The 27890-nt window shown below is 35.3% G+C and overlaps 1 protein-coding gene across 1 annotated transcript in view; it reads left to right on the top strand.

The window, feature by feature from the left end:
• Positions 1-27890, top strand: part of LOC136029999 (SUZ RNA-binding domain-containing-like) — a 96402-nt gene that overhangs the window by 60172 nt on the left and 8340 nt on the right. The window contains exon 5 of the mRNA XM_065708601.1: positions 15685-15773. Coding sequence (XP_065564673.1) covers positions 15685-15773 — 89 coding nt within the window. The remainder of the gene's footprint in view (positions 1-15684; positions 15774-27890) is intronic.

Below are 27890 nucleotides of genomic sequence, written 5' to 3' on the forward strand. Positions count from 1 at the left end.
AAAATTAAACTTAGGGTATTATGAGGTTATGTCTAGTTTTAAAAAAGTAAAATTGATATGCAAATTTCGTTTTAATTATTCATGTACGATGAGCACATGCCTTAATTCAAAAACGTTCAGAAATTATATAAAAAAACAAGTTTTTTTCAACTGAAAGTAAGAAGCAACTTTAAAACTGAAGACGAACAAAAAATATTACGTATATGAGAGATGTAGCCTCTCTTCAGTAGTTGGCTCTTGCGCTAAAGCTTCTTTTTTAACTTTTAAAAGAGGCTATTTTTCTAATTAAATAGCATTTGTGATTCAGGAGTCATTTTTAAACAACTGGAAGAAAAATTAAACTTAGAGTATTATAAGGTTATTTTTAGTTTAAAAAAAGTAAAATTGATATGCAAATTTCGTTTCAATTGTTCATGTACGGTGAGCCTTGTTCAAAACCTGCCTTAATTCAAAAACGTTCAGAAATTAAATAAAAAAACAAGTTTTTTTTTAACTGAAAGTAAGGATCGAAATTAAAACTTAAAATGAACTGAAATTATTCCGTACACGAAAGGAGCTGTCCCCTCCTTAACGCCCCGCTTTTTCCGCTAAAGTTTTTATTGTTTTATAAAGCAGAGTTGTGAGAAAGAGTCAATCTTAAGCATAAAGAGCGGGGCGTTGAGGAGGGGACATTCCCTTTCATATATGGAATAATTTCTGTTCGTTTTAAGTTTTAATGTCGCTCGTTACTTTCAGTTTAAAAAAAACTCGTTTTTTTATTTAATCCCTTCTCGGAGACGTACTTACTCTCGAGTATTTCGCTTTCACGAGACTTAATGCTTTCAACGGGATTTCTAGGCCCGGTGGGGGACTCGTGTTCTTTGAAACTGGAAATGAGATTTTCTGGAATGTGACACATCTAGAGATTTTTCCTAACTTTCCGCACTTGTTATTGAGGTTTTTGGGATTTTTGAGGCTCGTAGAAGGGGTTTCATTTTCAATCTTGTGCACATCAACGATTGAATAATTACCCAAATGACGACAAACTTCAACATTGGAGATCTTATTTTGACCTGGCAAAAGAATTTAAACGTGTTTTTTTAATCGAATTTTTTAATTTTTTTCTCCTTAATTTGAAAGCTTTTGCATTTTGGGTGTGCGTACTTGTGCATTTTGTAATTGCATCTTAAACATTTCCGGTGAGGATTAACTTTTGAGGGATTTGTTTTAAGCAAAAGGGGTTTCCATGGATTGTATTCCATGGAAATAGGAATCAGGTAATTATCTGACTAACAGGTGGGATTTTTGGAAAACTAAAGTGGTCACCCATCAATTAAGTTTAAATTTTCTGAGACTGAATTCTAAAAAAAAGATAGTTAGAAAAACCCAGCTGACAGAACAGCAAAGTATGTTTGAAATATTTGAGACTATCGAAATATCACAAAATCTCACGTATTGTAGCGTGGAAAGGGTTGTGAATGTCATTGACTACGAAAGACGTGTTTAGGTAAACTTGCGCTAATTGGGTAAATAATGTTTGGTTTCTGAATGGGCCAAAGTTTTGTTTCCGTTTTGAATTGATCCTTACTTTAGGAAATTTGAATATAATCTCATAAAGACAAATATCAGTTAAGCGTTCTGATACTTATAAAATTGTCAGTTTGCACGCATCTGGCATGCCATATAAGGTTCGGAGTTTCAAGAAAAAAAAAGGAACCATACAAGTTCTGTGATTTTGCCAACCTTGATATATCCCTCGTTACTGATTCCTCTACTCGTATATTAGTGTTTTTGGGAAGATAATAACTAAAATTATTTTCTTTTTTTCTAAACTAATCAGCTTAGTAACAATACTAGTTTAAAACTGACAAAAGGTTTCACTCTCAGAACAAGCTGACTACTTTGAATCTGAAACCTCACTTCAATAAGTGCAATTGAAATTTCATTTTTTGGAAAATAAAATCACGTTCCAACTTAAAAGGCATGCTGGATTCATTTTCCCCCATACCAAGGGCAAATCACGTTTCTAGAAATTGTCGCGTCGGCCAAAGAATTCTAATTAGTGTCCGAGTGGAAGACGGAGTTAAAATCGAAACAAAGAATCCGGGATAAATTTGGAAACAATTGACTTATCACTATCAGACAGACTGTTGGCTGATAACGTGCTGTGAGGTTTAATTTCCATTGGAAACTGAAGAACACAATTTAAAGAGCGGCTAATTGTATTCAGTGTGAACAAGACACAGCAATTAATAAAAGGAGTTAGACTTTGACCCAAATGTGTATTTATATATTCAAACTATTATTCGAAAGCACTTCAACCAAAATGTGTTTGTTTTCCTCTGTTGTGAAGATCAACTTTTTTGAATTTATTACGGTCTATAAAATTTAGACTATCTTCTTTATTTCTGAGAAGTAATTCAATTGGAATTTTATTATCTTTTCTTCCCTAGAAATAATATTTCTCATAACGTTTATTATTGGTAGGTAATGAGAAACCTTTGTCCATTGAAACTTAAACTGTTAAAAAGTAAAAATGTAGTTGGTACTTGACATATTTGTTTCAGTGCTACAAGAATGAAGGATCCCGCGAAAGATGAATATGGAACCTTTTTTTTTATCACAATGACTAGGGAGTGATATGGGTTATTTTAATAACATTTCCTTTGACAATAAAGCATTTACTTCAAATGTTTTGAAAGGTAATCGAAAAATTGATAGAAAATGAAACTTGCTACTGTCAAATTAGTTGTATTTTATCCACTCTAAATTATTTTCAAGGAAGATTTAGTCAAATCTTAGTGGGAAGGTTTCATTTGTTTTAAATTTTAACGCTGCTCTTTACTTTCATGTTATCGTAATTTGTGACATTGCTCTTTACTTTAATTAGGAAATCATATTTTTTACGGTACTTATCTGTTATAACTACAACACTCGAGAATTACGCTGTGTTAAACTCGAGAAGAAACTGGTAATGACCGAATACATTGGACTTATATAATAGTTTATATAATTTTTACTTTATATTTGTACATTAGGGGGTGGGGGTGGGGGATGGCGGTAAAGTATTTGGACAGCGTGAAGTTAGAAAACAATTCATCATAGTATGTAGAATAATTGTAGCTAACGCATTTTGCATATAAACGCGCTATAAATTAGATTAATAACTTGGACTAATAATTTAAGTTTGTTTACTTAGTTTTTAACATTATATTTTGTAGCCTGAAACCAGGACCTTATCCAACATTTTTTTTGTTCTGGTTTTCTTTGGGGGGTGTGTCATTATAGTTTTCATTTGATGGAGAGAATTATAATAGAAATTTTGTTTGGGGGGGGGGGGGGTCATTAGATTTTAAAGATGTTTTTAAAGACCAATTAATGAGATGGAGAAATATTTCGGGGAGGCAGGATCAAACCCGACAACCACCTCCTGGATACGTCCCTACCTGAAACAGTTAATAGTCTGAAGTCATGCGAATATTGATGCTTTTATTTATTATTATTATTAAACTATCTCGGTTGTGTAGGGTACGGGTTGTTTTGGTTACTCGACTGACCGACCGTATCTCAAGTAGTAAGCTATATCATAAATGTGGCTCAATCCCGCTTTCTAAGGTTATGAAGAGAGAAAGGCTGAGATGGCTTGGACAATTTCTGAGGATAAAGGGCGAGAGATTGCCAAAATCATCCTTGTTGGACATTAAGTAAAGAAATAAGTGTTTTTAACTGAAAGTAAGGAACGAAATTAAGACTTAGAATGAGCTGAAATTATTCCGTATATGAAATGAGCATGAAATGTACCTTTCCTAATATCAAGTTGTTTCAAAATAGAAACAAAACATTTTTCGGCGTTTCATTTAGCAATTATTAGACATAAAAGAAAGAAAAAGCTGTCCTTCAAGGTTTTCGCAGTTAAACTTAATTGTTTAAAGCTGTTGCCCCATCGCGTGTTATTTCTGTAGAATCCTCCAGAGGCTAAACCTGGGCAAATATTCTTTAAACATGTTATCTTAATTAATGTGTCTGTCTTTTCCCTGTTTTCGAACGGTATTTTGCTAGAAGATTATGACTATTAATGATTATTGACAGCTTAGTTTTGGTATTTAAAAAGAAAAGATATATTATTATTAATTTAAATTTATTAAATTAACTGTAATGTATTGGGAAATAGAGTTTTAAATATTTAAAGTAATTCTGTCATATCTTGCGTTTCATGACTGTCAGACCTAAAATTCACTTCCGACATTTTCATATTTCTGAAATATTTTCCCAAGACCGTTTTCTAATCTGTTCTCAAAGGGATGATCAACAGGGCAATGCGAGATCAGTCACCCTTTGATCTTCCTGACCTATTTTTGCCCGCTGATCCTCCTTTGGAGGTCAGTGTAGCTGAAATTTTTGGGAAATTATTTCAGGCTTATGAATATGTTGAATACGAACCATAGGCACAACAGCGATGATATCTTAATAACCTTCTTTTAGCAAACAAATGGTCCTTAACAACTAAAACAAAACCTGAAGCATATTTTCTACTTCCATGCTTTCCTTGAAGTACCAAGGACATGAAAATATAAACAGTTTTTGTCTATGTTAAGTCAATTCATGCTTGAAATCTACGATTTTCTATGATTTCTCTCTTATGTGTTTCAAAATTACGATGTTGATAGGGCAATATTACATTTCCGTCAGCATTGCCACGTTGAACTTTGAACATAAATAAGTTGAACTAATCATTTAATTTAGAAAATGCTTTTTGTTCGTTTTAAAAAAGAAAATAAACACGAGCAATATGTTGAATCCCAAAGACATCTACACCCTCAAAGGAAAGATGTACTTTCTTAATCTGTTTTGTGGTAAATGTTTTCAATCTATTCTTGCTAATTTTCACCCACTTTTTGGGGGTGGGGGACTTGCTGCGAGCAAAAACTGCCTAGCTGCATATGGAGGTCTTTTTAATTGAAAATTAAATCCCCATTTTTCCTAATTTATTAATTTTTTCCTAATCTGTGAATTCGATTGTGTTTTTCCTCTTAACCAATTTCACCAGGCAGATCTAATTTTCACTGTCCTTTGTAATCTAAAATTTTATTGAGTAAGACAACGCCTTTCTAGGTATTGCGACTGAGCTTACTATTTTTTTTTTCCCTTCAATAACACAAGTAGTTTAATTCAAAATGCATAGTTATACTAGTTGTGCTCCAATAAGTCAAGTTTTTTCTCCTTATTTATTTGCTTAATGCATTCATGAGGTGCTGCTTCAAAAATTCACAAGATGAGAAAAAATTCAAGGAGAAAAAAAACGAGGATATTTCGAACCTGTGAAAAAAGCTACCCACAGACATCCGATAAAAATTATGAGATAGGCATTTTGTTCAAATTAGTTGAAAGGTTTAATAACTATGCAAGGGCTATATAGTTATGCAAGCTCCCCATTCTTTACATATAGGTGTCGTTATTGGGAAAGGAAGGGGGCTTATTTGAGAATGGGCCTTCAAGAAAATGCAATGCAAATATTTTGACCGAGACCTCCGTTCAGCCATCCGTAGTGCAAAAATAAAAAATTAAAGATCGTAAAACGGGAGAAAGAATTAAGGGAAATGGAAACTTCCTGGGAGGGTGTAAAGAGGGAGGCTTTGAATAGATTACAATGGAGGGAGAGTGTGTGTAGCTCTGTTGACCTGAGGCGGCTTGGTGCTGCGGTGAATTGGTAGTAGTAATAGTAAAGAAATCCACTAAAATAAATAAAAACAAATCGTAACTTACAGTATCAAATCGTAACGTAACTTACCGCTCTTTACGCTAAAGTTTGACTCTTTTTCTTAACCATTCATTTTAAAACAGTAAAAAACTTTAGCGTAAAGAGCGGGGCGTTGAGGAGGAAAAGCCCCTTTCAAATACGGAGTAAATTCTGTTCGTTTTAAGTTTTAATGTCGCTCCTTGCTTTCATTTAAAAAAAAAACTTTTTTTTGTTTAATTTCTGGACGTTTTTGAATTAATGCGTGGTTTGATCTTGGCTCTCCGCTCATAAATAATTAAAACGAAATATGCATATTAATTTTTTGGGGCTAAATGGCTTTTTCATAATTTTAATCGGAAGATTTTGATAAAAAAGGAGCGAGGGAGGAGGCCTTGTTGCCCTCCAATTTTTTAATTACTTAAAAAGGCAACTATAACTTATAATTTTTTACGAACGTTTTCATAAGTAAAAAAATATACGTAACTTACGAATTAAATTACGTAGCGAACTTCTATATTCGTATGTTTTATTGTGTATATGGGGGGACTCACCCCTCGTCGATACTTCGCTCTTTACATTAAAGCTTAAATTTTGTCCCAATTCCTTAAGAATGACCCCTGAATCATAAAGGCCATAGAATAAATAGTTGAAGTTACTAAAAAACTTTAGCGTAAAGAGAGAGGTATTACGAATTAAATACGAATTAAATTACGTAGCGAACTTCTATATTCGTATGTTTTTATTGCGTATATGAGGGGACTCACCCCTCGTAGATACCTCGCTCTTTACATTAAAGCTTAAGTTTTGTCCCAATTCCTTAAGAATGACCCCTGAATCATAAAGGCCATAGAATAAATAGTTGGTTATTAAAAATATTTTAGCGTAAAGAGCGAGGTATTACGAGGAGGTAAACACTCATAGGCGTAATAGTTTCTGTTCGTTTTAAGTTTTAATGCTGCCTCTCAGTTTCAGTAGGAAAAATTTTTCATATTTATTTTTTCATTGTTTTTTTTAAATAATGCTAGAAAATCCTACGCCCCCTTCATTGAAAGTCTCTTCCCCATGAAAAGTTCCTCCATGGAAAGATCCTCCGCGGTAACCCTCCCCCCTCAAATATCTCCCCCCCTCCAAACCAAAAATCCCCCTGAAAACTTCTATACACTTCCCAGTAACCATTACTATATGTAAACACAGGTCAAAGTTTGTAACTTGCAGCCCCTCCCACGGGGACTGCGGGGGGAGTAAGTGTCCCCAAAGACATAGTTATTGGGTTTTTCGACTATGGTGAATAAAATGGCTATCTCAGAATTTTGATCCGGTGACTTTGGGGAAAAAATGAGCGTAGGAGGGGGCCTAGGTGCCCTCCAATTTTTTCTGTCACTTAAAAAGGGCACTAGAACTTTTAATTTCCGTTAGAATGAGCCCTTTCGCGACATTCTAGGACCACTGAGTCGATACGATCACCCCTGGGGGAAAACAAACTGGGGGGGGGGGAACGCTGTTTTCTTGTCTTATCTAAGTGTAATCCAAAAATATTCAAAAACCAGAGGAAATAAGTATCAATCTGCTTACCTGCTTAGCTAATACGTGACCCTATAGAGTGGTGTATTACCCTAACTCGCATTTTTAAGGTCAATCTTGTTATTTAAGGACTATTTTGTTTGACCTTGTTTTAATTAGCCCCTGTGTACGATTGGTTTCAAAATTAGCGCACGCGCACTATTGTCACTATTAGAACGATAGAGTTATGGGGGAAAATAAAGGCCAAGACATTCGCCCAAAAAAGGTGTTGATGAGTTCAAAGGTTGTGACTCCAAATTGCAAGAAGACGATTTTGCATTGCTTTGTGACTCATGCGAATCCTGGGTATGCATCGTATGCTTGGAAATGACCGAGTCGGAATACAACTTATTCACAAAAATGACTCGGAGGCTCGGGTCACTTTGCTTCTGCCCCGTATGTAAACAAAAGAAAAACAAGATCAACCAAGGGCTGACATCTGCAGAAATTAAAGATATTTTGAGGGGTGAAATTCAAACGTCATTTAAGGCGATGGAGGATAACTTTTGCGCTTTATCAGAGCCTATCCAACGGAAAGTAGCTGAAATAGAGAATGACCTGAAAAATAAGTGCACCCTTTCCGACGTCCAGTATTTTACCTAGAACCTAATAGGAGTAAAGTGTCAGAGCCTGGAAAAAAGCCTAACTGAAAAATTTGTGCAAAAGGACGAGGAAATCAGTGTCAGTAGTTCGAACTTAGTTTATTTTATGTGTCAGATATTTTGGAAAAACAAAAAAGCCTGATCGTGTTTGGTTTAGCTGAAGACGCTACTTTGTCATCTCGTAGACAACAAAACGAGACCGATTGCAAATTTTTCAACGACAAGCTACTTGTACTTTGCCCTGCGAAATGTAGCTACTCAGTTAGACTTGGTAAACATACGCCTGGTAAGATCAGGCCTATTAAGTTGATGTTTAAGACACCAGTAGAACGTGATACAGCTTGTTTCTTTCTGATGTCCGAGACTGCTAGTATCAAAGCTACATACCCCTTGTTCAAAGTCTCTCATGATCGTACTACGATTGAACTGTTGGAAAAAAAGAAGTACGATGCCCTGAAACAGGAGCTGAAATCGAAATTGGACGCTGGCGAAACTAACTGGAAAATAAAACATAGCAAAACCGGACTAACCCTCGTGAATATTAACTCTTTTCGTGAAACCCCAAATAGCTACGCGAGCATCGAAGAGTGACTCCCTAAAAAAGTTGAAGTGTCTGAGTGATAAATTTTTGGTGACATATACAAATGCAGACTGCCTGTCATCTAAATGGGAAGAGTTTAGTGAGCTAATAAAGCAACGTAAACCGCATTTAGTTGTTGTTACCGAAGTTTTACCAAAACATTTCAGTGACCCGTCTGTTGATTTTCAGCCGCTACCACAATATAATTTAGTATCTAATAATTCAGCTAAAAGAGGGATTTGTATTTATATTCATTGTTCTATTAAGTTTTCTGTGGTTGTTGATTCGTTAGTAGACTCAGTGTCGGAGTGTCTTTTGGTTGATGTTAAATTGCCTTATCATAGTACTTACATGTGTATTGCAGCTATTTATCGTAGTCCTACTGTGAATTTATCGAATCCAGTTAATAATGCCAATATTCTAGCGTGTATTTCTCGTCTTGTTGGTCGTAGTTCAAAGTTCCTTATTCTAGGTGACTTCAATTTACCTTTGATAGATTGGAGTGCGCATAGTACGAGTTTGTCAACTTCATCGTATGAGCAGCAATTTTTAGATTGATTGGATGATCTGTACTTATGCCAACATATTGTTTGGCCAACTCGAGCCAGGAATGATGCTATTCCATCGATTTTAGATCTGGTTATTACCAAGTCAATCGATGATATTTTGAGTGTACATTTCCGTCCGCCTTTAGGTAAAAGTGATCATGTCGTGTTAGATATTTACATGAATATTGATGCTCAACAGAGAGGTTTTGAGTTTTATCGGCATGATTATGCTAAAGCCGATTATGAATCAATGCGACAATTTATTTCGTCTATTAATATCATGTATGAACTAAAAAATAATCATGTTTCTCCGGACACCGCGTTTGATTTTGTAAAAAAGGTGTTGAGGGAATGTAGGGATAAATTTGTTCCTTTGGTGAGGAATTTTCCGGTCGCAGAAATAATCCCGAACTTCCGAGACACATACTCCAAGCAATACGTGAAAAAAAAATAGTCTTTGGCGGTCTTATATTGAGTCACGACATAGTAAAGTAGTCAGACAAGGGCATTTGGATACTCAGTTGCAAGAGGATTCAGGTGAATGGCATGTGTATTCACTAGCGAGAAACAAGGTCACTCGGCTTCTTAGGGCTAATAGTGAAGAGCCTGAGTCGCGTATTATTCACTCAAGCACCGCATCACCTAAAATATTTTGGAAATATGTAAATAGGAATAAGCCTAACCTTGCACCATCTTCATCTACGTTCACACATCAGGATACACACCAAAAGATTGATAATGATTCTGAGAAGGCTCTTATTTTTAACCAAATTTTTTCTTCAGTTTTTGTTAAAACACAGCCAATTCATTCAAATGAAGCTAATTTTGCATCTCAAGTAGAGTCGATTGCGTCGTCGGACATTCTTGTTCCATTTGATGATTCAGATTTCTCATTGACTGAAGTTTATACTATTCTTATAAAATTGGATACGTCTAAAGCGCCGGATATAGACGGTTTCCCGAACATAATGATAAGACAAATTGCTCATGAAATTGCAGAACCACTTACCTATATATTTAACTTATCTTTGGCGCATGGACTGTGTCCGTCAGGGTGGAAGAAGGCCTTGGTAAAGCCGCTTCACAAAAGTGGCTCCAGGTCAGATTTTAAAAACTATCGGCCAATTTCAATCACGTCTATTTTTTGCCGAGTGATGGAAAAGTTGATTGTTTTACGCGTTCAAAAGTATTTTGACGGAAATCATCTTTGGAATCCTGCTCAGCATGGTTTCCGAAAAAATAGGTCTTGTAATACTCAGCTTCTTGAGGTTACTTTTGATTTTCAACGTTTTGCCGATTTAGCTATACCCTTTGACTGCTTTTACATCGACTTCTCGAAGGCATTCGACAAAGTCTCAATACCCGCCCTTCTTAAAAAATGTGCAGCTTATAAATTGGGTAAAAAAACAATTGCATTTATTGCTGATTATCTAAATGCACGAACTCAGCAGGTTGTTGTTGGTGAAGCTATGTCATCCTCAATTGATGTGTTAAGCGGAGTCCCCCAGGGTAGCTGCCTGGGTCCAATTTTATTTTGTTTATCAAACAGTTCGTGGTAACGAACTGTAGTAAGGAGCGACCCGGCTCAATAGTAACCAAAACTCTAAAAAATGGAATTTTGATACCAATAGCTACATCAAAAGAATCGCATTTTAATGCTGGTTTTAAATATATAAGTTTCATCAAGTTTAGTCTTACCCATCAAAAGTTACGAGCCTGAGAAAATTTGCGTTATTTTACAAAATAGGGGGAAACGCCCCCTAAAAGTCATAGAATCTTAACGAAAATCACACCATCTGATTCAGCGTATCAGAGAACCCTACTGTAGAAGTTTCGAGCTCCTATCTACAAAAATGTGGAATTTTGCATTTTTTGCCAGAAGGCAGATCACGGATGCGTGTTTATTTGTTTTTTTGTTTTTTTGTTTTTTTTTTCTTTTCCCCAGGGGTGATCGTATCGACCCAGTTGTCCTAGAATGTTGCAAGAGGGCTCATTCTAACGGAAATGAAAAGTTCTAGTGCCCTTTTTAAGTGACCAAAAAAATTGGAGGGCACCTAGGCCCCCTCCCACGCTAATTATTTTCCCAAAGTCAACGGATCAAAATTCTGAGATAGCCATTTTATTCAGCGGAGTCAAAAAACCTTATAACTATGTCTTTGGGGACGACTTACTCCCCCACAGTCCCCGTGGGAGGGGCAACAAGTTACAAACTTTGACCTGTGCTTACATATAGTAATGGTTATTGGGAAGTATACAGGCGTTTTCAGGAGGATTTTTTTGGTTTGGGGGAGGGGTTGAGAAGAGGGGGATATGCTGGGGGAACTTTCCTTCGAGAATTTGTAATGGGAGAAGAAAATTTCCATGAAGGGAGAGCAGGATTTACTAGCATTATTAAAAAAAAAAACAATTAAAAAATAAAAGTGAAAAAGCTTTTTCAGCTGGAAGTAAGGAACAGCAATAAAACTTAAAACAAACAGAAATTATTACCCATATGAGGGGCTCACCTCCTTCTAATACCTCGCTCTTTACGCTAAAGTATTTTCGGTAATTTCAACTACTTATTCTACGGCTTTTGTGATTCAGGGGGTCATTCTTAATGAATTGGGATAAAATTTAAGCTTTCGTGTAAAGAGCGAGGTACTGACGATGGGGCGAATCCCCTCATATATGTAATAAAAACATGAGAATACAAAAGTTCTTTACGTAAGCTAATTTATAAGTTACGTAAATCTTTTACCAATAAAAAGATTCGTAAAAAATTAAAAGTTCTAGTTGCCTTTTTAATTAACCAAAAAATCGGGGGGCAACTAGGCTTCGTCCCCCGCTCTTTTTTTCTCAAAATCATTCGATCAAAATTATGAGAAAGCCATTGAGCCAAAAAAAAAATATGCAAATTTCGTTTTGATCATTCCTCTGCGGAGAGCCAAAATCAAAACATGCATTGATTCAAAAACGTTCAGAAATTAAATAAAAAAAACAAGTTTTTTCAACTGAAAGTAAGGAGTGACATCAAAACTTAAAACGCACAGAAATTACTTCGTATATGAAAGAGGCTGCTTCCTCATCAACGCTTCGCTCTTTACGCTAAAGTTTTTTACTGTTTTAGAAAGAAGAATTGAGAGAAAGAGTCAAACTTTAGCGTAAAGAGCGGGGCGTTGATGAGGAAGCAGCCTCTTTCATATACGAAGTAATTTCTGTGCGTTTTAAGTTTTGATGTCACTCCTTACTTTCAGTTGAAAAAACTTGTTTTTTTTATTTAATTTATTAATGATCTGCCTTCCTCTGTTCAGCATTCTACAGTCAAGATGTTCGCGGATGATGTAAAACTTTATATACCAGTACGAGACCAAAACGATGTGCAACTTTTACAGGAGGATCTTGACTCTCTAACTTATTGGTGCGAATCTAATCCATGTTCATAAACCCTTCTAAGTGTGTTGTTCTACACTATGCTCGTAAACTCCCACCGGTGCATACTTACCAGCTGTCTGGCATACGAATCCCTTCTAACGAAATAGTGCGTGACCTTGGCGTTTACTTTGATACCCAATTGAAATTTGATAAGCATGTTTCGGAAATTGTAAAGAATGCAAATTATCGTTTATCGTCTATAAGGAGAAGCTTTAGTAGGTTTAACCTTCGTAATTTCTTACTACTATACAAATCAATGGTCCGCCCTCTTCTTGAGTATAATACTTCTGTTTGGTTTCCATTAAGTCTAACAGATGAGCATAGGATAGAAAAGGTTCAGAGAAGGGCCACTAGATTGTCCCATACCTTCATGGCCTTTCTTATCCGCAGATACTTTCTAGGCTTCAACTCCCGTCGTTGAAATTTCGTAGACGTCGCAATGACCTTGTAAATGTGTTTCGTATAATTAAAGGCGTGGATGATGTTGATCCAAATTTATTTCTTAAATTTAGTCATTATCACTCTACTCGTCAGCATGATTATAAATTATATCCCCCAAAACCACTGAAAAAAATTGGTCAATTATCTTTCGTTAGTAGAGTTGCTGGACCATGGAATGGTTTGCCTTTGGAGGTTGTCGAGGCAGAGAGTGTTCGAATTTTTAAGAGTGCATTAGTAAATACGCCTTTTTATTTAGACGCTTTTGTTGTGTAGTGTTGTGTTATTTAGAAGTTTTTGCTGTTTAGTTTGTCGTTGCCAATTTACTTTAGATTAGTATTATGATTTTGTGTTTTTGTGTTTTTGCGACAAGCATTGATGCTTACCGCTATTCGTAATAATAAATAAATAAAAAAATATTGAAAAATTAGTGTCAGTACACCTTGAATATAGTGGATATTAATGTTCGATTGCATTTCACAAGCTTCTCTGCTGTTGCTCAACGGACGCGCCATATTAAATATACGGATAAGGCTTTTTCAGAATTGTTCTAAGGGGAAAAAATCAAGCAGGGCAAATCACAGAGAAAAGCAATGGTCAAAATCAAACGAGATAAACAAATGCTACAATGCTGTTGTATCTGATTACAGCAGCATTGATATGGTATTTGATTAAGCGATCGGTGAAAGTTGGGAACCAGGAAACGATAAAGGATATAAATGCTCAGAAACTGCCAAATGAGACAGAAACTAAGAATTTGTGTTTGGTAGAAATATTTTGAAAAAAATAAACCGAAGAAACAATGGTCTATTGTTGCTGGTGTGTTTCGTCTTTGTAAAATAGTATTGATAATGTTTTGAGTGTAGTTAATAAAAAAAAAAATCTGTGTATTTGGTACTGTATAAAATAATACCTAACTTGCTAATTCAGTAAAAGCAAGGTCGAATCTCTAAGGTATCCGTCAACCTCAATCAAATCGTCACGTATCTGCTGCTACAGGTCTCGGAAAAGGTTCTGTTACTGTGCTATGTTACTATGAATGTTTGAAATCAGGTTAATGTCGACCACTGATGTCGACATTCACCGGTGAATGTCCGAAATTTGTTTTTCTCTGCTTGGATTCAACGAGCTTCGTGAATCATATAGTCTAATGCAAGCTTTGATGGGACAAGTCCAAGCTAGGTATGTTAGGTTAAATTAGGTTCTAAATCTCAGAAATAGGTTAAAAACTTAACCTAACCTGTCACCATCAAACCTTGCATAAAACTGAAAAAGGTGACTGGCAACGTTGACTAAATCCAAGGAGAAAAAAAAAGTATTTCGGACATACACCGCTGAATGTCGATATTCACCAATAACATATATACATACAGTACTTATAATATTTTGAGTGTAGCTAATAGAAAAAAAACGTTCTATGTATTTTGTACTGTATAAAATAATACCTTACTTGCTTATTCGGCAAAAGTGAGGTCGAACCTCAAAGCTAGGTGTTAAAGTATCAGTCTGTTTCAGTCAAATCATCACCTCTCTACTGCTACATGCCTCGGGAAAGGTTAGTTCTAGGGTACTTCTTATGTTTGAATGGTTAAAAAGTTAAAAAAAATATGTTTGAAAAGGTCTTAAGGTATCAGTCTGCTTCAATCAGATCATCACATATGTACTGCTACACGCCTCGGGAAAGGTTAGTTTTAGGGTGCTTCTTGTGTTTCGATGGTTAAAAAGTTAAAAATTTGTTTGAAAAGGTCTTAAGGTATCAGTCTGCTTCAATCAGATCATCACATATGTGATGGTTTATTGTGTGTCGTGTATTGTGATATGATCACAATACACGCCTCGGGAAAGGTTAGTTTTAGGGTGCTTCTTGTGTTTCAATGGTTAAAAAGTTAAAAATATGTTTGAAAAGGTCTTAAGGTATCAGTCTGTTTCAATCAAATCATCAAGTATGTGATGGTTTATTGTGTGTCGTGTATTGTGATATGATCACAATACACGCCTTGGGAAAGGTTAGTTTTAGGGTGCTTCTTGTGTTTCGATGGTTAAAAAGTTAAAAATTTGTTTGAAAAGGTCTTAAGGTATCAGTCTGCTTCAATCAAACCATCACAAATGTGCTGGTTTATTGTGTGTCGTGTGTCGTGTATTGTGATATGATCACAATACACGCCTCGAGAAAGGTTAGTTTTAGGGTGCTTCTTGTGTTTCGATGGTTAAAAAGTTAAAAATTTGTTTGAAAAGGTCTTAAGGTATCAGTCGGCTTCAATAAAATCATCACGTATGTACTGCTCCACGCCTCGGGAAAGGTTAGTTTAGGGTACTTCTTATGTTTAAATGGTTACTTTACCACAATAAGTTATGATTACTTTGTTCAATTTCAAGGATGACAGATTGCCAAAGATTGTCCTTCTCGGCCAACCGTCTAGGGTCAAATGTAAAGCAGCTCGTCCCTGAACGGGGTTGGAGAATGTCGTAAGGAGATACATGTAAATAGATAATTACCATACATCTAAAGAACAGATATATTTCTAAGATAAAAGAAATTGTTTTTTTTTTCGGTCAATATCTTGCTTTTGTAGGGGATAAGAGTTTCTTTTTTACTGAAAAAGAATTAGTATTACTTTTTGTTCAAATGTTGTTTGTGTTTTCTTTTTTTGTTTCGCATTCCATATTTAAACGCAAGTAGCATGAAGAGTAAGATTTTCCTATATGTTAATGATAATTCGCTCTCTGAGAAATCATACAGTTGGAAAACAAGCCAAATGTATATTTTTAACATAAAAAATCCATCTTTTTTCTCAGTTGGCATCTTCCTTTTATTTGTTTTTTTTTTAGAAAGAGGCAGAATACGATCGAGCTCGCCAAAGGATATTAGGTACTTTATCAGAAAGTACCCCTTCAGGAACTCCCCTCTTGGTAGACAAGTAAGTGCCATTTATTCGTATATTCCCTACTATATATGATTGCGTTGGGATCTTTTCCTTGTCCCTTCCTGCTATCTGTTTGACCAGCTTATTTCCTTTTTCCCTTAGATCAACACTTGTCTGTTTAACAGGTTGTTTTGATAGTTTATCCTTGCGAGAATAAAGGTCTTAGTAACGGTTTTTTCTGTTGTTTTTTCCTTTAATCATCTTTTATCTTCTAATCTCATTCGTACTAACCAATTTACTTTCCAAGGCTAATAATTGCTTCAATGAACCACCTACACTTATTTAAAAAAAAAAATTAAAAAAAAGACCTTTAAATTTGAGCAGTTAAAACTTGACGGATTTCATTTTTGGGGTATTCTGCGACCAATAACTCAAATACAACATCTGCCTTGTCGTTTTATAGGGTACCCTTCTGTCTAGGTCCCAACCGATGTGGAATTTTGGGGACTGATACCGATAGCGATATATCGGTGTTGAAACCGATATGGTACCGGCAAAATTTGCCGGTAATTTCTCCTTAAAAAAAAAGATCTTACCTGAAGTTTAGATCCCCCATTCTTCGGCCGTATTCAAGCTTACATGTTTTTCCTGGTCTATTACACATCAAAGTACAACCTTAATAATTCACTACGAATTCCATAAATTAGGCCATTTACAAGAAATGCTTGATTTTCTTTACCTTTTCTGATCAGCAGCTTCTGAGCATACACACGAAATGGCGGATATTTGCGGAAGTGAGAAAAAAAAAATTCAACCAAAGATTTCGGTTTAGTTACATAAACGCAAATACGTGAAAATACGATTGAAAGAAGCGTAAAATATTTATTGAAATTGATTATTCAAAACCCAAATTTCAACAGCGGGACTTTGAATTTTAATCATTCACATATTAATGGGAAAACTTTGCTTTACATTCATATGATATGGTCTCTTGCTAACGGATCCATGCAAGGCACACTGGATACGGGGTTCAGCTAGAATTTTAATTTCGGAAGAGTGATTTAATGAATTTGTCTACAAAATCGTCCAGTATGAAAACAAATGCAGACACACAAGCTAAATTTCCAAGGTAAATATTCCAAAGTGTTGACACACGGCGGTGACAACTTGGAACTCACCCCCTCCCCACCTTACAACATTCCCTCTCCCCCTTAGCTGTGCCCCTGACTGGATAACATGGTTTTAACCGATTGAATCCTTGGTTTATTGTATTTCTTTTAGTGGTTTTGGTAGAAGATGTACGCTCTTGAAATCACTATGCATTTGGAACATTGTTGAATCAGGTGTACATTGAAAGAACTGACAACAAATATGCTTTGACTTCATTTGATTCACCTCTGCTGCTCTCTTCACCATGGTAACACTTAGCAGGTACCTTCGACACCAAGGATAAGACAAGCAAAAATTACCTGAGGAAATCCGATGCCCTCTTCTGTATAACCTGCGAGTAAAAAAAAAAAATCTGCCGATAACTGATATTCTTTTCCTGATATCAGATAATGAAACTTACCCTTATATCAGCCCGAAAGTATGAGTCGGGCCCAACTTCTGTCTTGTGGCAGTCCATTCGTAATGGTATCAAACATATAAAAATCAACAAAAATACATTTCTTTTTCGCTCCAAAATCCTGTTTTTACCTTATATTCCCTTCCTCCTAATTTATTCACTAATAAACAATTGGAAAACCTTATGCCTACATCATCTTATTCAACGCTGAACAAATAGACAGGATTTTCATTTTTATTTTTTTTAACTTGTTAATTCAATCAATTTACCGAACCAAATCATATTTAAAAATGAACCCAAACCTGTCTACATTCTCAACGGTATTCGTTACCTACTGTATTCAGTACCGACGGTATTCGATACTGTTATTAACGCAACGTTTTTGAAAAAAAAACGACTGATAATTTTTTCCATTTATTGTGGCTGAATTACCCTGGTTTTGTTTTTATTGAAAGTTTTACAGTTTAGTTATTAACAGTCCAAATTGTCTGGGTACGACTCATAGTCCCCAATAAGCATTAATAAAGAACGAAGATGGGGAATACTACTAAATGTGACAAAAAATATAGATATATAATGACCTACAAATAAAAGCTTGGAATGATTCATGTAGAGACGTAATTTTTTCAGACATCGAATTTCGTTTTTATTTTTCGCTCTTGAGTTCGAAAGAAAAATGTCTAAACCTGAAGCTGAAACTCCATGTGTTTATTGGCTAACAAAGCGGAGTACTCTCCGGTGAACTTTTCCAGGTGATTTTTTTGTGTAACGAATTTACATCGTTTATTTTAGTTATAGGCCTATTGCTCTGAAGGTTTGAAGTATGGTAAGCATCCAGGCTTTTCTCATTATCACCGTCTTTCCTGATAATTAGTATAAGCTTATTGATTCTTTCTTTAATTCAATGAAGCAACGGCATCTCTGGAGAAATATTACCTCCTCTGTGGGCATACTACCTGTACAGCTGGTTATTATGTCGTGATAAATTTACTATTTAGTACATTATGGTTAATAGAAGGCAATGTTGGAGTTCAGGGATCGAGCTTCTTCTGATTATTACTATCTTTACTGAGGATTAGTTTTTCGATTTTTTAATGAAGCAGTGGGATTTCTGGAAAATTCCATGTTTTCTATGGACACACTACTAATGTTCCTGGTAATTATGTAACTGCCAAAACCAGTGGTGTATTTTGTCATGGACTGCAGGTATTCAAGGCAAAAGGACCATATATTGCTTTAGTCTTTTCATGTTTCCCTTATATCTTCGTTGTTGTTTTTTCCGTCATTGGTGGACGTATGGAGTTGGTTTTAGGCCTGTTAATAATAAAAAAATATATATCAGCTTTTCCGTCGCCAGTTTGTGCTCGTCAATCATGTCTATTGGACAACAAACCAGATAGTAACTATGCCAGCCTATTTGTCAGTAAAAACAAAACAAAAAAACTTTTGATCGATTTTCTTTATGAATCAATAAAACACAGAATCTTGAGTGTTGGTTATTGTTTAATCTGTAAAGGAAATCACCCTTCTTTAGTCTTTTCATTTTTTCGATATATCTTCGTTGCTTTTCTCCTTCATTAGCTGACTTATGGAGTTAGTTTAGGCCTATTGATAATAAAAAATATATATATCAGCTTTTCCGTCGCCAGTTTGTGCTCGTCAATCATGACTATTGGACAACAAAACAAAAAAACTGTTGATCGATTTTCTTTATGAATTAATAAAACATAGAATCTTGAGTATTGGTTATTGTTAAATTTGTAAAGGAAATCACCCTTCTTTAGTCTTTTCATTTTTTCGATATATCTTCGTTGTTTTTTTGTTGTTTTTTTTCGTCATTAGCTGACTTATGGAGTTAGTTTAGGCCCTATTGATAATAAAAAATATATATCAGCTTTTCCATCGCCAGTTTGTGCTCGTCAATCATGTCTATTCGAGAAAAAAAATAGACAGTCACTATACCAGCCTATTTTTTAGTAGAAAAAAAAGAAAAAAGGATTGTTTAATTTGTAAAGTAAATCACCCTTCGGCTCATTTGAAATAGATTATTTAGTTAGAAATTATACAGCAGGAGAGACTACAGCAAAGATCAATATAGGCTTTTGATGTTTTAACGAGTTTTCACTTTATTTAACATAATAAACAAAATATAAACCATTAAAGATATAAATCACTACGCTAGGGGAAAAAATTTTGCTAATACGTAGTGATTTCCTACATACATTCCTAGAGACATCCTAAACTAATATGTTAAATTAAAAAATAAATAAATAAAAATTACCTACACAAACATTCCTATAAGCATCCTAAAATAATTAATGAAAAAAACAATCACGTTCTCCCAAACATCTGCAGGGCAACAGCCACCATCCAAATATATCTCCATCCACCTCCACCTCTTATGCTAAGACTTTCTGTTAAATTAGAGAGCATATATGAAGGCGAGAAATTTAAAGGAAAAGGAATCGAAACTTAGACTTTGGGAAGAGAATTTTCAATTAGGTGAAAAAGTTTATTCATCTCATTGCGGGCTAAGTATTTTATAGAGTGAGGTGGTAATCATAGGTTGGCCATGTACATGAGCGGTTTTAAAAAGGAAAGTATCTGCCAAGAGAAGCTGTACCTCAACCTCTCATTTGCCAAATTCCTTAAAGCGACCGACGAAAATCGATAGAGAAATGTTGCTGCTTGTTTTTATTGTGTTGCACTATAAACATGACAGTAAATCTTATCTTAGGCCACGCTACGCCTCTACAGGCGTTTAGGGCATCCAAAAAGAGCTGCCCATCGTCTCTCACCCCTCTGGCCGCACAGACATCCTCCCATTCAGGTTGAAGTAAGGCATTAATATTTGGGAGGGTAGTTCGGTGGCTGCTTAGTAAAGTTGTTTTAGGATGTCCTCCTCTTCTGGTACCTCTTGGGTGCCACCGGAGAACAACCTTTGGCAGTCGAGTTTCGGGCATGCAAATCACATGCCTTGGGTATCCCCGATTTACTAGAGAAATGTTGCTGCTTGTTTTTATTGTGTTGCACTATTCACATGGCAGTAAATCTTACCTTAAACCACGCTACGCCTCTAGAGGCGTTTAGGGGATCCAAAGTCAATTATCCCTCATCCCTCTGGCCGCCCTGACATCCTCCCATTCAGGTTGAAGTGAGGCATTCATATTTGGGAGGGTAGTTCGTTCAGTGGCTGCTTAGTAAAGTTGTTTTTGGGTGTCCTCTTCTTCTGGTACCTCATGGGTGCCACCGGAGGACGACTTTTGGCAGTCGAGTTTCGGGCATGCAAATCACATGCCTAGGGTATCCCCACTTCCGATGTTTGTTAACTTACTAATCAGTGGCGGAGATATATTCTGTCGTACAGTAGCGCTGGTTATCTCTTGGGTCCAATGAATATTACGACCTCGGGAGGAAAATTCGACTGGCAGGAAAATGTGTGGTTTTAGTTTTTGCTTCTTTTTTTACATGGAGAACAACATGTGAGCATGTAACTTCAAAAATTGCTAAGATTGACTTTTTTTTTAGCATCAAGGGTCGTTTCAAGGTAGACCTATTATTGCTTATTTCTAAAGATTTTATTATTTACATACGAAATCCGCTTGTTTTAATCCCCAATCAATCCTACACTAAGTATTTGCAACTGAAATTAAGGATCAACTTTAAAACTTAAAACAAACAGAAATCATTACGTATATGAGAGGAATTGCCTCCTCCTCAAGACCTTGCTCTTTACGCTAAGGTTTTTTTTAACTTTATAAAAAGCTTATTATTCTAATTAAACGCTCTTAAAGAATTGGACCAAAAAGTCGAACTTTAGCATAAAGAGCGAGGTCTTGATGAGAGGCCAAATCCCCTCAAACATGTAGCACTTTCTGTTCGTTGTAAGTTTTGAAATTGTTCCTTACTTTCAGCTGAAAAAAACTTCTATTTTTATTGAATTTCTGATTGTTTTAAAATAAATTCCGGGAAACACGGCTTCCCCTAAATTGAAAATTCCCCCCCACCGGAAAATCGCTCAGTTGAAAGTTTTTCCCACGTAAAATAGCCCCCCCCCCCAATATCTACATCCTAGCTGAGAATTCCCCGGAAAATTTCTTGCGAACAGTTCCGGGTGAAATTTCTTTTTTAGTGCACTTTTCATTTGAAATTTTGATTCTGGCAAATACCCCCAGTGTAAAATTGTTCCTGAAAATTTCTACCCCCCACTCCCCAGAAAATAATCCTAGTGGAAAATCTCCATACTTCCCAATATTAAATGCCCTACGAAATTCAATAGGCAAATTTCCTGACTTACAGATTTTTCCCCAGGGACTTTGAGGGATCATGTTATCTCCAGAGGCATAGTTATTGGACTTTTCAACTATGGTGAACAAAATTTCTATCTCAAAGTTTTGAATTTTTGATTGGACGAGTTTCAGAAAAAAAGGATGGGAAGGGGGCTAGTTGCCTTCAAAGCTTTTTGCCCACTGAGAGACGGAACTAGAGCATATAATTCTCATTCAAATGAGTCCTTTCTCAGTTTTCTAGGACTACTGGTCTGATGTGATTACCCCTCAAAAAAAAGAAAAAAAAGAAACACGCATTCGTGATCTTTCTTCTGTTAGAAAATACAAAATTCAACATTTTTGCAAATGGGAGCTTGAAAGTCCTACATTAAGGCTCTCGGCTATGCTGAATTTGATGGTGTAATTTTTTCATTCTCGTAGTTGTTGATGGGTAACACTAAATCTGATGAATCTTATATATTTGGAATTACCATAATAAGTCAAATCTTCTGTATATCTATTGATATCAAAATTCCGTCTTTTATAGTTTCGGTTACTATTGAGTGGCGTCATTCCTTACTTACAGTTCGTTACCACGAAGTTAAAAGAAAACAAAACAGAAGAACCAAAATTTAAATACTATATGCTTACTATCCATGCAGATAATTAGACGAATCATGATGGCAATACTACTGGTCCTGACAAACTTTAAGAATTCTGTCTGACGCTTAAGGTCTAGCCGAAGTCCAAAAATTTAACTCTCTAGTCAATTCTTTTTCTTAGGCGGCAAGTCGGTCAAATACAAAGGTATCAGTTTTCTACGTCGCTTCAACTAAACAAACATAAGAGGGTTGAACTTAAGGGGTTTCTCACTCAAAATTACGACTAGGTACAGGTTATCCTTAGTAATTCTTAATTTTTTATATTTATTTATTAACCAGCAGTTTGATGTCTACACGCTACTTATTCTCTAGACTCTGTTTAAACAGGTTACAACTAACTAATACTTAACTGAATCGCTCCTGAACAATCCGAGTGGTTAGTCCTTTTGCTTAATTTATGCATTCTCACAAGCTCCGATTACAGTTGGATATAGTCTTTTGAGGGGAATTTTTGACTTCGGAACACAAATATGTAAACTATTTGAAGGGACTGCAGCCAGGAAGAATATATTGTAGAAAGAAGTTTCTGATTGTTGGATAGACAATTTTTTGCTCTATTTTTTGATACCCCACAACAACAGTGTCAAGTACAGCAATCTAGAATGCAAACCCGAAACAGGTTTTATAATTATGTTGGAATTATAAAAAAAAAATAATTATCGGCTTTATGATTTGATCAAAATATTCACCAGATTTTTTATTGCTATTGACATAGAAACCGCCGAAATAACTAATTCAGGAACGTCGGGCAAACTCCAAATGTTTAACATAAGAGATATAGGAAGATTCCTTGAGAGTGCGTCCTGCCTTAATGAGAGATGCAATGGGGTCGGTAATGCTGAACCGGCGGGACACCAACGTAGTCCGTGTCCACGGTTGTAAATTAAGCAGAGATTTTGCATATTTTTAAAAATCTGAACGCAGCTATTTTTTTCATCAGTTTTCGAAATGGGAATATACCTAAAAAAAAATTTGTATGATCAACGTATTGTACAGCCGGGCTCCAATCTTTGTTTTTTTTTGTTTTTGTTTTTTTTTTTTAAACTACCATATGCTAAAAACTACCATATGTGTTTTTTGTCTTTTTTCCAAAATGTCTTATCTGTAGTGAACGTCTAAAACCATGCCCGACCCAATAGTTGTTCCTAACTAAACAATAGAATCTGACAATACAATATCATGATCACAAAGCTGTTATTTTTTAAATCGTCTTTAACAAATCTAGTATAATTTACACTAAAACTGAAAGAAAAATATATTGACTCTTGACTGTTGTATGCTCGCAATGAAACCTCCCAAAATCGTCCCCCCCCCCCGGAAAAAAAACAAATAGCAACATACAAATACAAGTATTTTACATGGTCGTGTATTTATTGTAGTTATATTTTATAAAAGTTCTCTTGTATCAGTATATTTATGTAATTATAGCTGGAAAATATACAATATATATATATATATATATATATATATATATATATATTTATTTATTTATATATTATATATATATATATATATATATATATATATATATATATATATATATATATATATATATATATATATATATATATATATATATATATATAGCCATAAAATTTCAGTATTTTATAGAAGTCAATTTCACTAGCCCTACTTGAACACAAACATATAGAAAAATAATTCTGGTGAGTTTCCCCACCAGATGGATGGCACAGTATGTTCAAAACTAGAAATATTCTTCTCCAATTTTCTTTGGTATTTGTTTTATGGAGGTAATCGATTTGAGGAGTGAATAGTTCCCAATGAGCTAACTGAATGTTTACCAAATCTATTCAGATAGGTTAAATAGAACTATAACAAAAGAATATTTTTCAAAAAAGATGTCACGGAACATGCCAATATTGCATGACTGACACTTCCAGTACAGAAGGAAACGTAACAAATAGTACAAGAACTGACAAATAAATGAGAAATAATTTTCATCTAATAAAAGAAATGGAAGAAATTTCAGTTGTAGAAAAAATAGAATAGAGTAATTTTCAAGCAAGAAATTAGAAAATTTGATAAAAGAAATTATGGAATATTATTTAGCTCTGTGCAGCAAACGGATCGTGAAGCTAATCAAATCGAGGAGAAAAGAGTGTAACAATCGTAAGCGCGTCCCATACAGGCAACGATTTATAGTTGAAGAAATTGACAAGAATTGTCAATATCTAAGAATTGTTGTTGACAAGAATTGTCAAATTGACAAGAATTGTTGAAAAATTTGTCTTGAAAATTGACAGGCCAAATTACAGACGGCTTCCTTGCAATAAAAGCAAGCTTCAGCACAGAAGGAAGGAGATGACGCAGGGTGGGCATACATATTAAAAACTTAAATTAACATGCTTTCAAATTTGAAATTTGCCAAAATTTGCTTTTGTCTTATTGTTTCTTTTCTTCCTTTCCTTTTTCATGTGCCGCCAGTTTCAAATTATTGTGAAGATTTAGACTTGCTCAATTTATTCAAGGATTAAAAAAGAAGTATTTTCTCTAGTGCCAGAAAGCGCTATCTCTTCCTGCTACAAGCTCATTTTGTAATTTTGTCTGTTATTTCGATTGAGTTTGCTGTTTAGTTTTCCGTGTTTTAAGGACTGAGCCAGAGGCATTTTATGACACGTACCTTTTAAACCGTAATAGTTTTCTCACTGCTACCTTACCGAGACGTGCAACAGTGATTTTTAATTTCCATCTTTGGACGAACAAAATGGATCTGCAGTCTATCTAACATCCACACACCTTCCATGGCCAATTTGTTTTCGGAACGCTGCATTTTTTGCACTCTCTTTGATCCGGAATCACGCAAGGATTTTTCAATTTATATGGTTGGTTTTATTTGTTTGTTTTATTATATATGCAAGTCCCTACTTTTCCCATCACCAGGCTTGTAGCAGAATAGTAGGTATGCTGGATCCTGTTTTGAGCTTTCTTAAAAGGATTATGTATAAAATTCGTTTGAAATGCTTTAACCTTGCCTCAGATCTTTGGTACTGAAGGTTAATTTCCTAGTTCTTAGCCATATGGCTGTCTGCCATAGACCGTTCTTTTTTCATAATCCATGTCGCTTGAAGCTTATTGGATTTCAAGCTCAGAAAAAAGTAGGGTGTAAGAATTGCTCTCCTTTACATCTCCAATGCTGGATAGAAGGCCAATGGGCCGAAATTGGTGTGTGTGTATTGGATCAAATATTTCCTTAGGCGCTTGAACTGATGTTGTTTTGTGTTCCACACTCTTTGATAACACCCATCTTTTATGGGATTTTTAATTTGCTCTCACTGTTTTCTTATTATGAAGGTCAAATCAGGTTTTCCTCTGCTATGATTGTAGATGTATAGTATCGACTGTGACTTTTAAGTTGGTTCATAGCCATCTCCACACGGAAGATTCCGCTATTGAAATGTTGTCTAAGTTTTCTTCTTGATACTGTGAAATTTTATATTGAGGCTTGATTTTTGGTTGAACTTGTGGGGTTTTTTTTTTGGCTGTAGCAGCCACCTGGATCAGTAATAGATTTATTAGAGGTCATGAAGGATAGTGGCATATTTTATATGCTTTCTTTGCTTGAACTTTATGTATGCATGGATGCAGGTGATTATTCGACAATTAGAAAAGTTGTGGAATAGCTCCAGTCGCAGCTTCCCTTCATTCCCTTCACCAACTTCCCTTCACCATAATTTAGCATTATTGGGATCAATAATAGATTTATTAGAGCCCACCTCGGAAGAATCCCCATGGCTCTGCTGTGAAGCCCTAAGCAACTAGGAAGTTCAAAATCGTCATGAAGAACACTGGCATACTTTATATGCTTTCCTTGCTTGAACTTTATGTATGCATGAGTGTAGGTGATTATTCGACGATTAGAATAGTTGTGGAATAGTTCCAGTCACCACAGATATTATGTGGTTGGTTCACTCAGAGTACCTCTTCAGTCTCCGTGTTGGGAATGCTACGTACGAAAAGGTAATTTGGTTCTTTAGGTCAGCAGCGAAATTCCCTCCACCATTATTTAGCACTATTAGATTTGTATAGAGCCTACCTAGGAAGAATCCCTATGGCTCTGCTGTGAAGTTCTATGCAACTAGAAAGTTTACCTGAACTTTATGTATGCATGGATGTAGGCGATAATTCGACAATTAGAAAAATTGTGGAATAATCCCAGTCACTACAGATATTATGTAGATGATTCACTCAGACCACCTCTTCAGTCTCCCTCTTGGGAATGCTACGTACGAAAAAGAACTGTAGGTCAGCTGCGAAGCTTTCTCTACCTCTTTCTCAACCTAACCTGGTCAAGGTCTAGCCTGAGGATTGTATACCTGTGGAAATGCTCAATTTCTTGTCGTTGAAAACTCTTAGTGATAAGTATAGCAGTCGACTTGACCTTGTTTTCTAAATGAAGAAATCGTCGAATCTTCACCTTTTACCACGGATGTTGTAATGGGCTGCTTTTTGGAATAACTAAGGAGAAGCCAAAAGTTGTTTTTTAGATTTTTTTTTCGGGCTTTTCGTTAAATTTCTTAACATTTTTGTGATCCATTGCTTGAAACTTAACCCTGCAGAGCCTAAGATCTCTAGAGATATTGTACTCATACGATAAGGAACGGTCAAAAGACGTTACACTTATCATCAGTAGGGATCCTCCATAAAGGATTGGATCTAAAGATACTCTGAAATACATGTTTGGTAAACTTCCATGTTCTTCCAAAGAAAAATGATGCGTGTAATGACTATAATAGTGATACGAATACTATAATATGTGCAGCTCCCATTTTTGTTGATGAATTAATGGTAGCGAAGAGAATTTCATCATTATTTTTGAAATCTGGCACACAATATGTAGAAATTAGCTTTATTTCCAAATTTGCAAAACTTGTACTTTTCATCCAGTTTTCATTATAATTACTTATGTTTGTTTAATTAGGCTATCGAGAAATCATGTTGTTTTCTTTGTGCTTTGATTCTTATTTGTTCCTTTTTAATGGTGATCCGTGGTCTGTTGGTCGGTGACGAATAGAGATAGTCCAAACATTTTTTTGGAGGCATTTGACTGTAGAAGCGAAAGCAAAGAGCTTGCTGTAAAGATGGCAAACTTTATAGTTATTTTTAGTGAAATAATAAAAAAAGTTCTAGCAAAGTAAACTGTAGAGACAGGAAGCAAAACGGAACGGCTCTTACACCAAAAATTTACTTCTTATGAGTCATGTAGCATGGACTCGTGTAGATTATGAAATTTTCACTTTGAGGCCCGAGATAAAATACCCAAGTTGTGGCAAAAATCTTTTTTATTTTAGGAAAGTTCACAGGTACTGAATTCTTTTGTTTTTATTTTGTTTGTTCAAATTCAAACGCGCAATATAAGCGCACAAAAATCCAATGAGGGTTTTTTTTTCTGAAAAATCTGTTCACCCAAAGAACATCTAATAATAAAAGCTGATCATAAACTCTAATTGAAAGGCATATAAATAACCTTATATGCCTTACCTTGCAGTGATAAATATCATTTTACGGCTGTATTGTTTTTCCGTTTCCTGTAGAATACCTAACAAAGTGGAAATCCGCTTTTTTTATGTTGCCAAGGAATCACTTTCATCGGACAATTTTTGACTCAGTTTTTGGAGTAAATATTGGTTCGGAAATGATTTTCCCTTCCGTTTAA

Source organism: Artemia franciscana, chromosome 8, assembly GCF_032884065.1.
Source record: "Artemia franciscana chromosome 8, ASM3288406v1, whole genome shotgun sequence".
Taxonomy (NCBI): Eukaryota; Metazoa; Arthropoda; class Branchiopoda; order Anostraca; family Artemiidae; genus Artemia; species Artemia franciscana.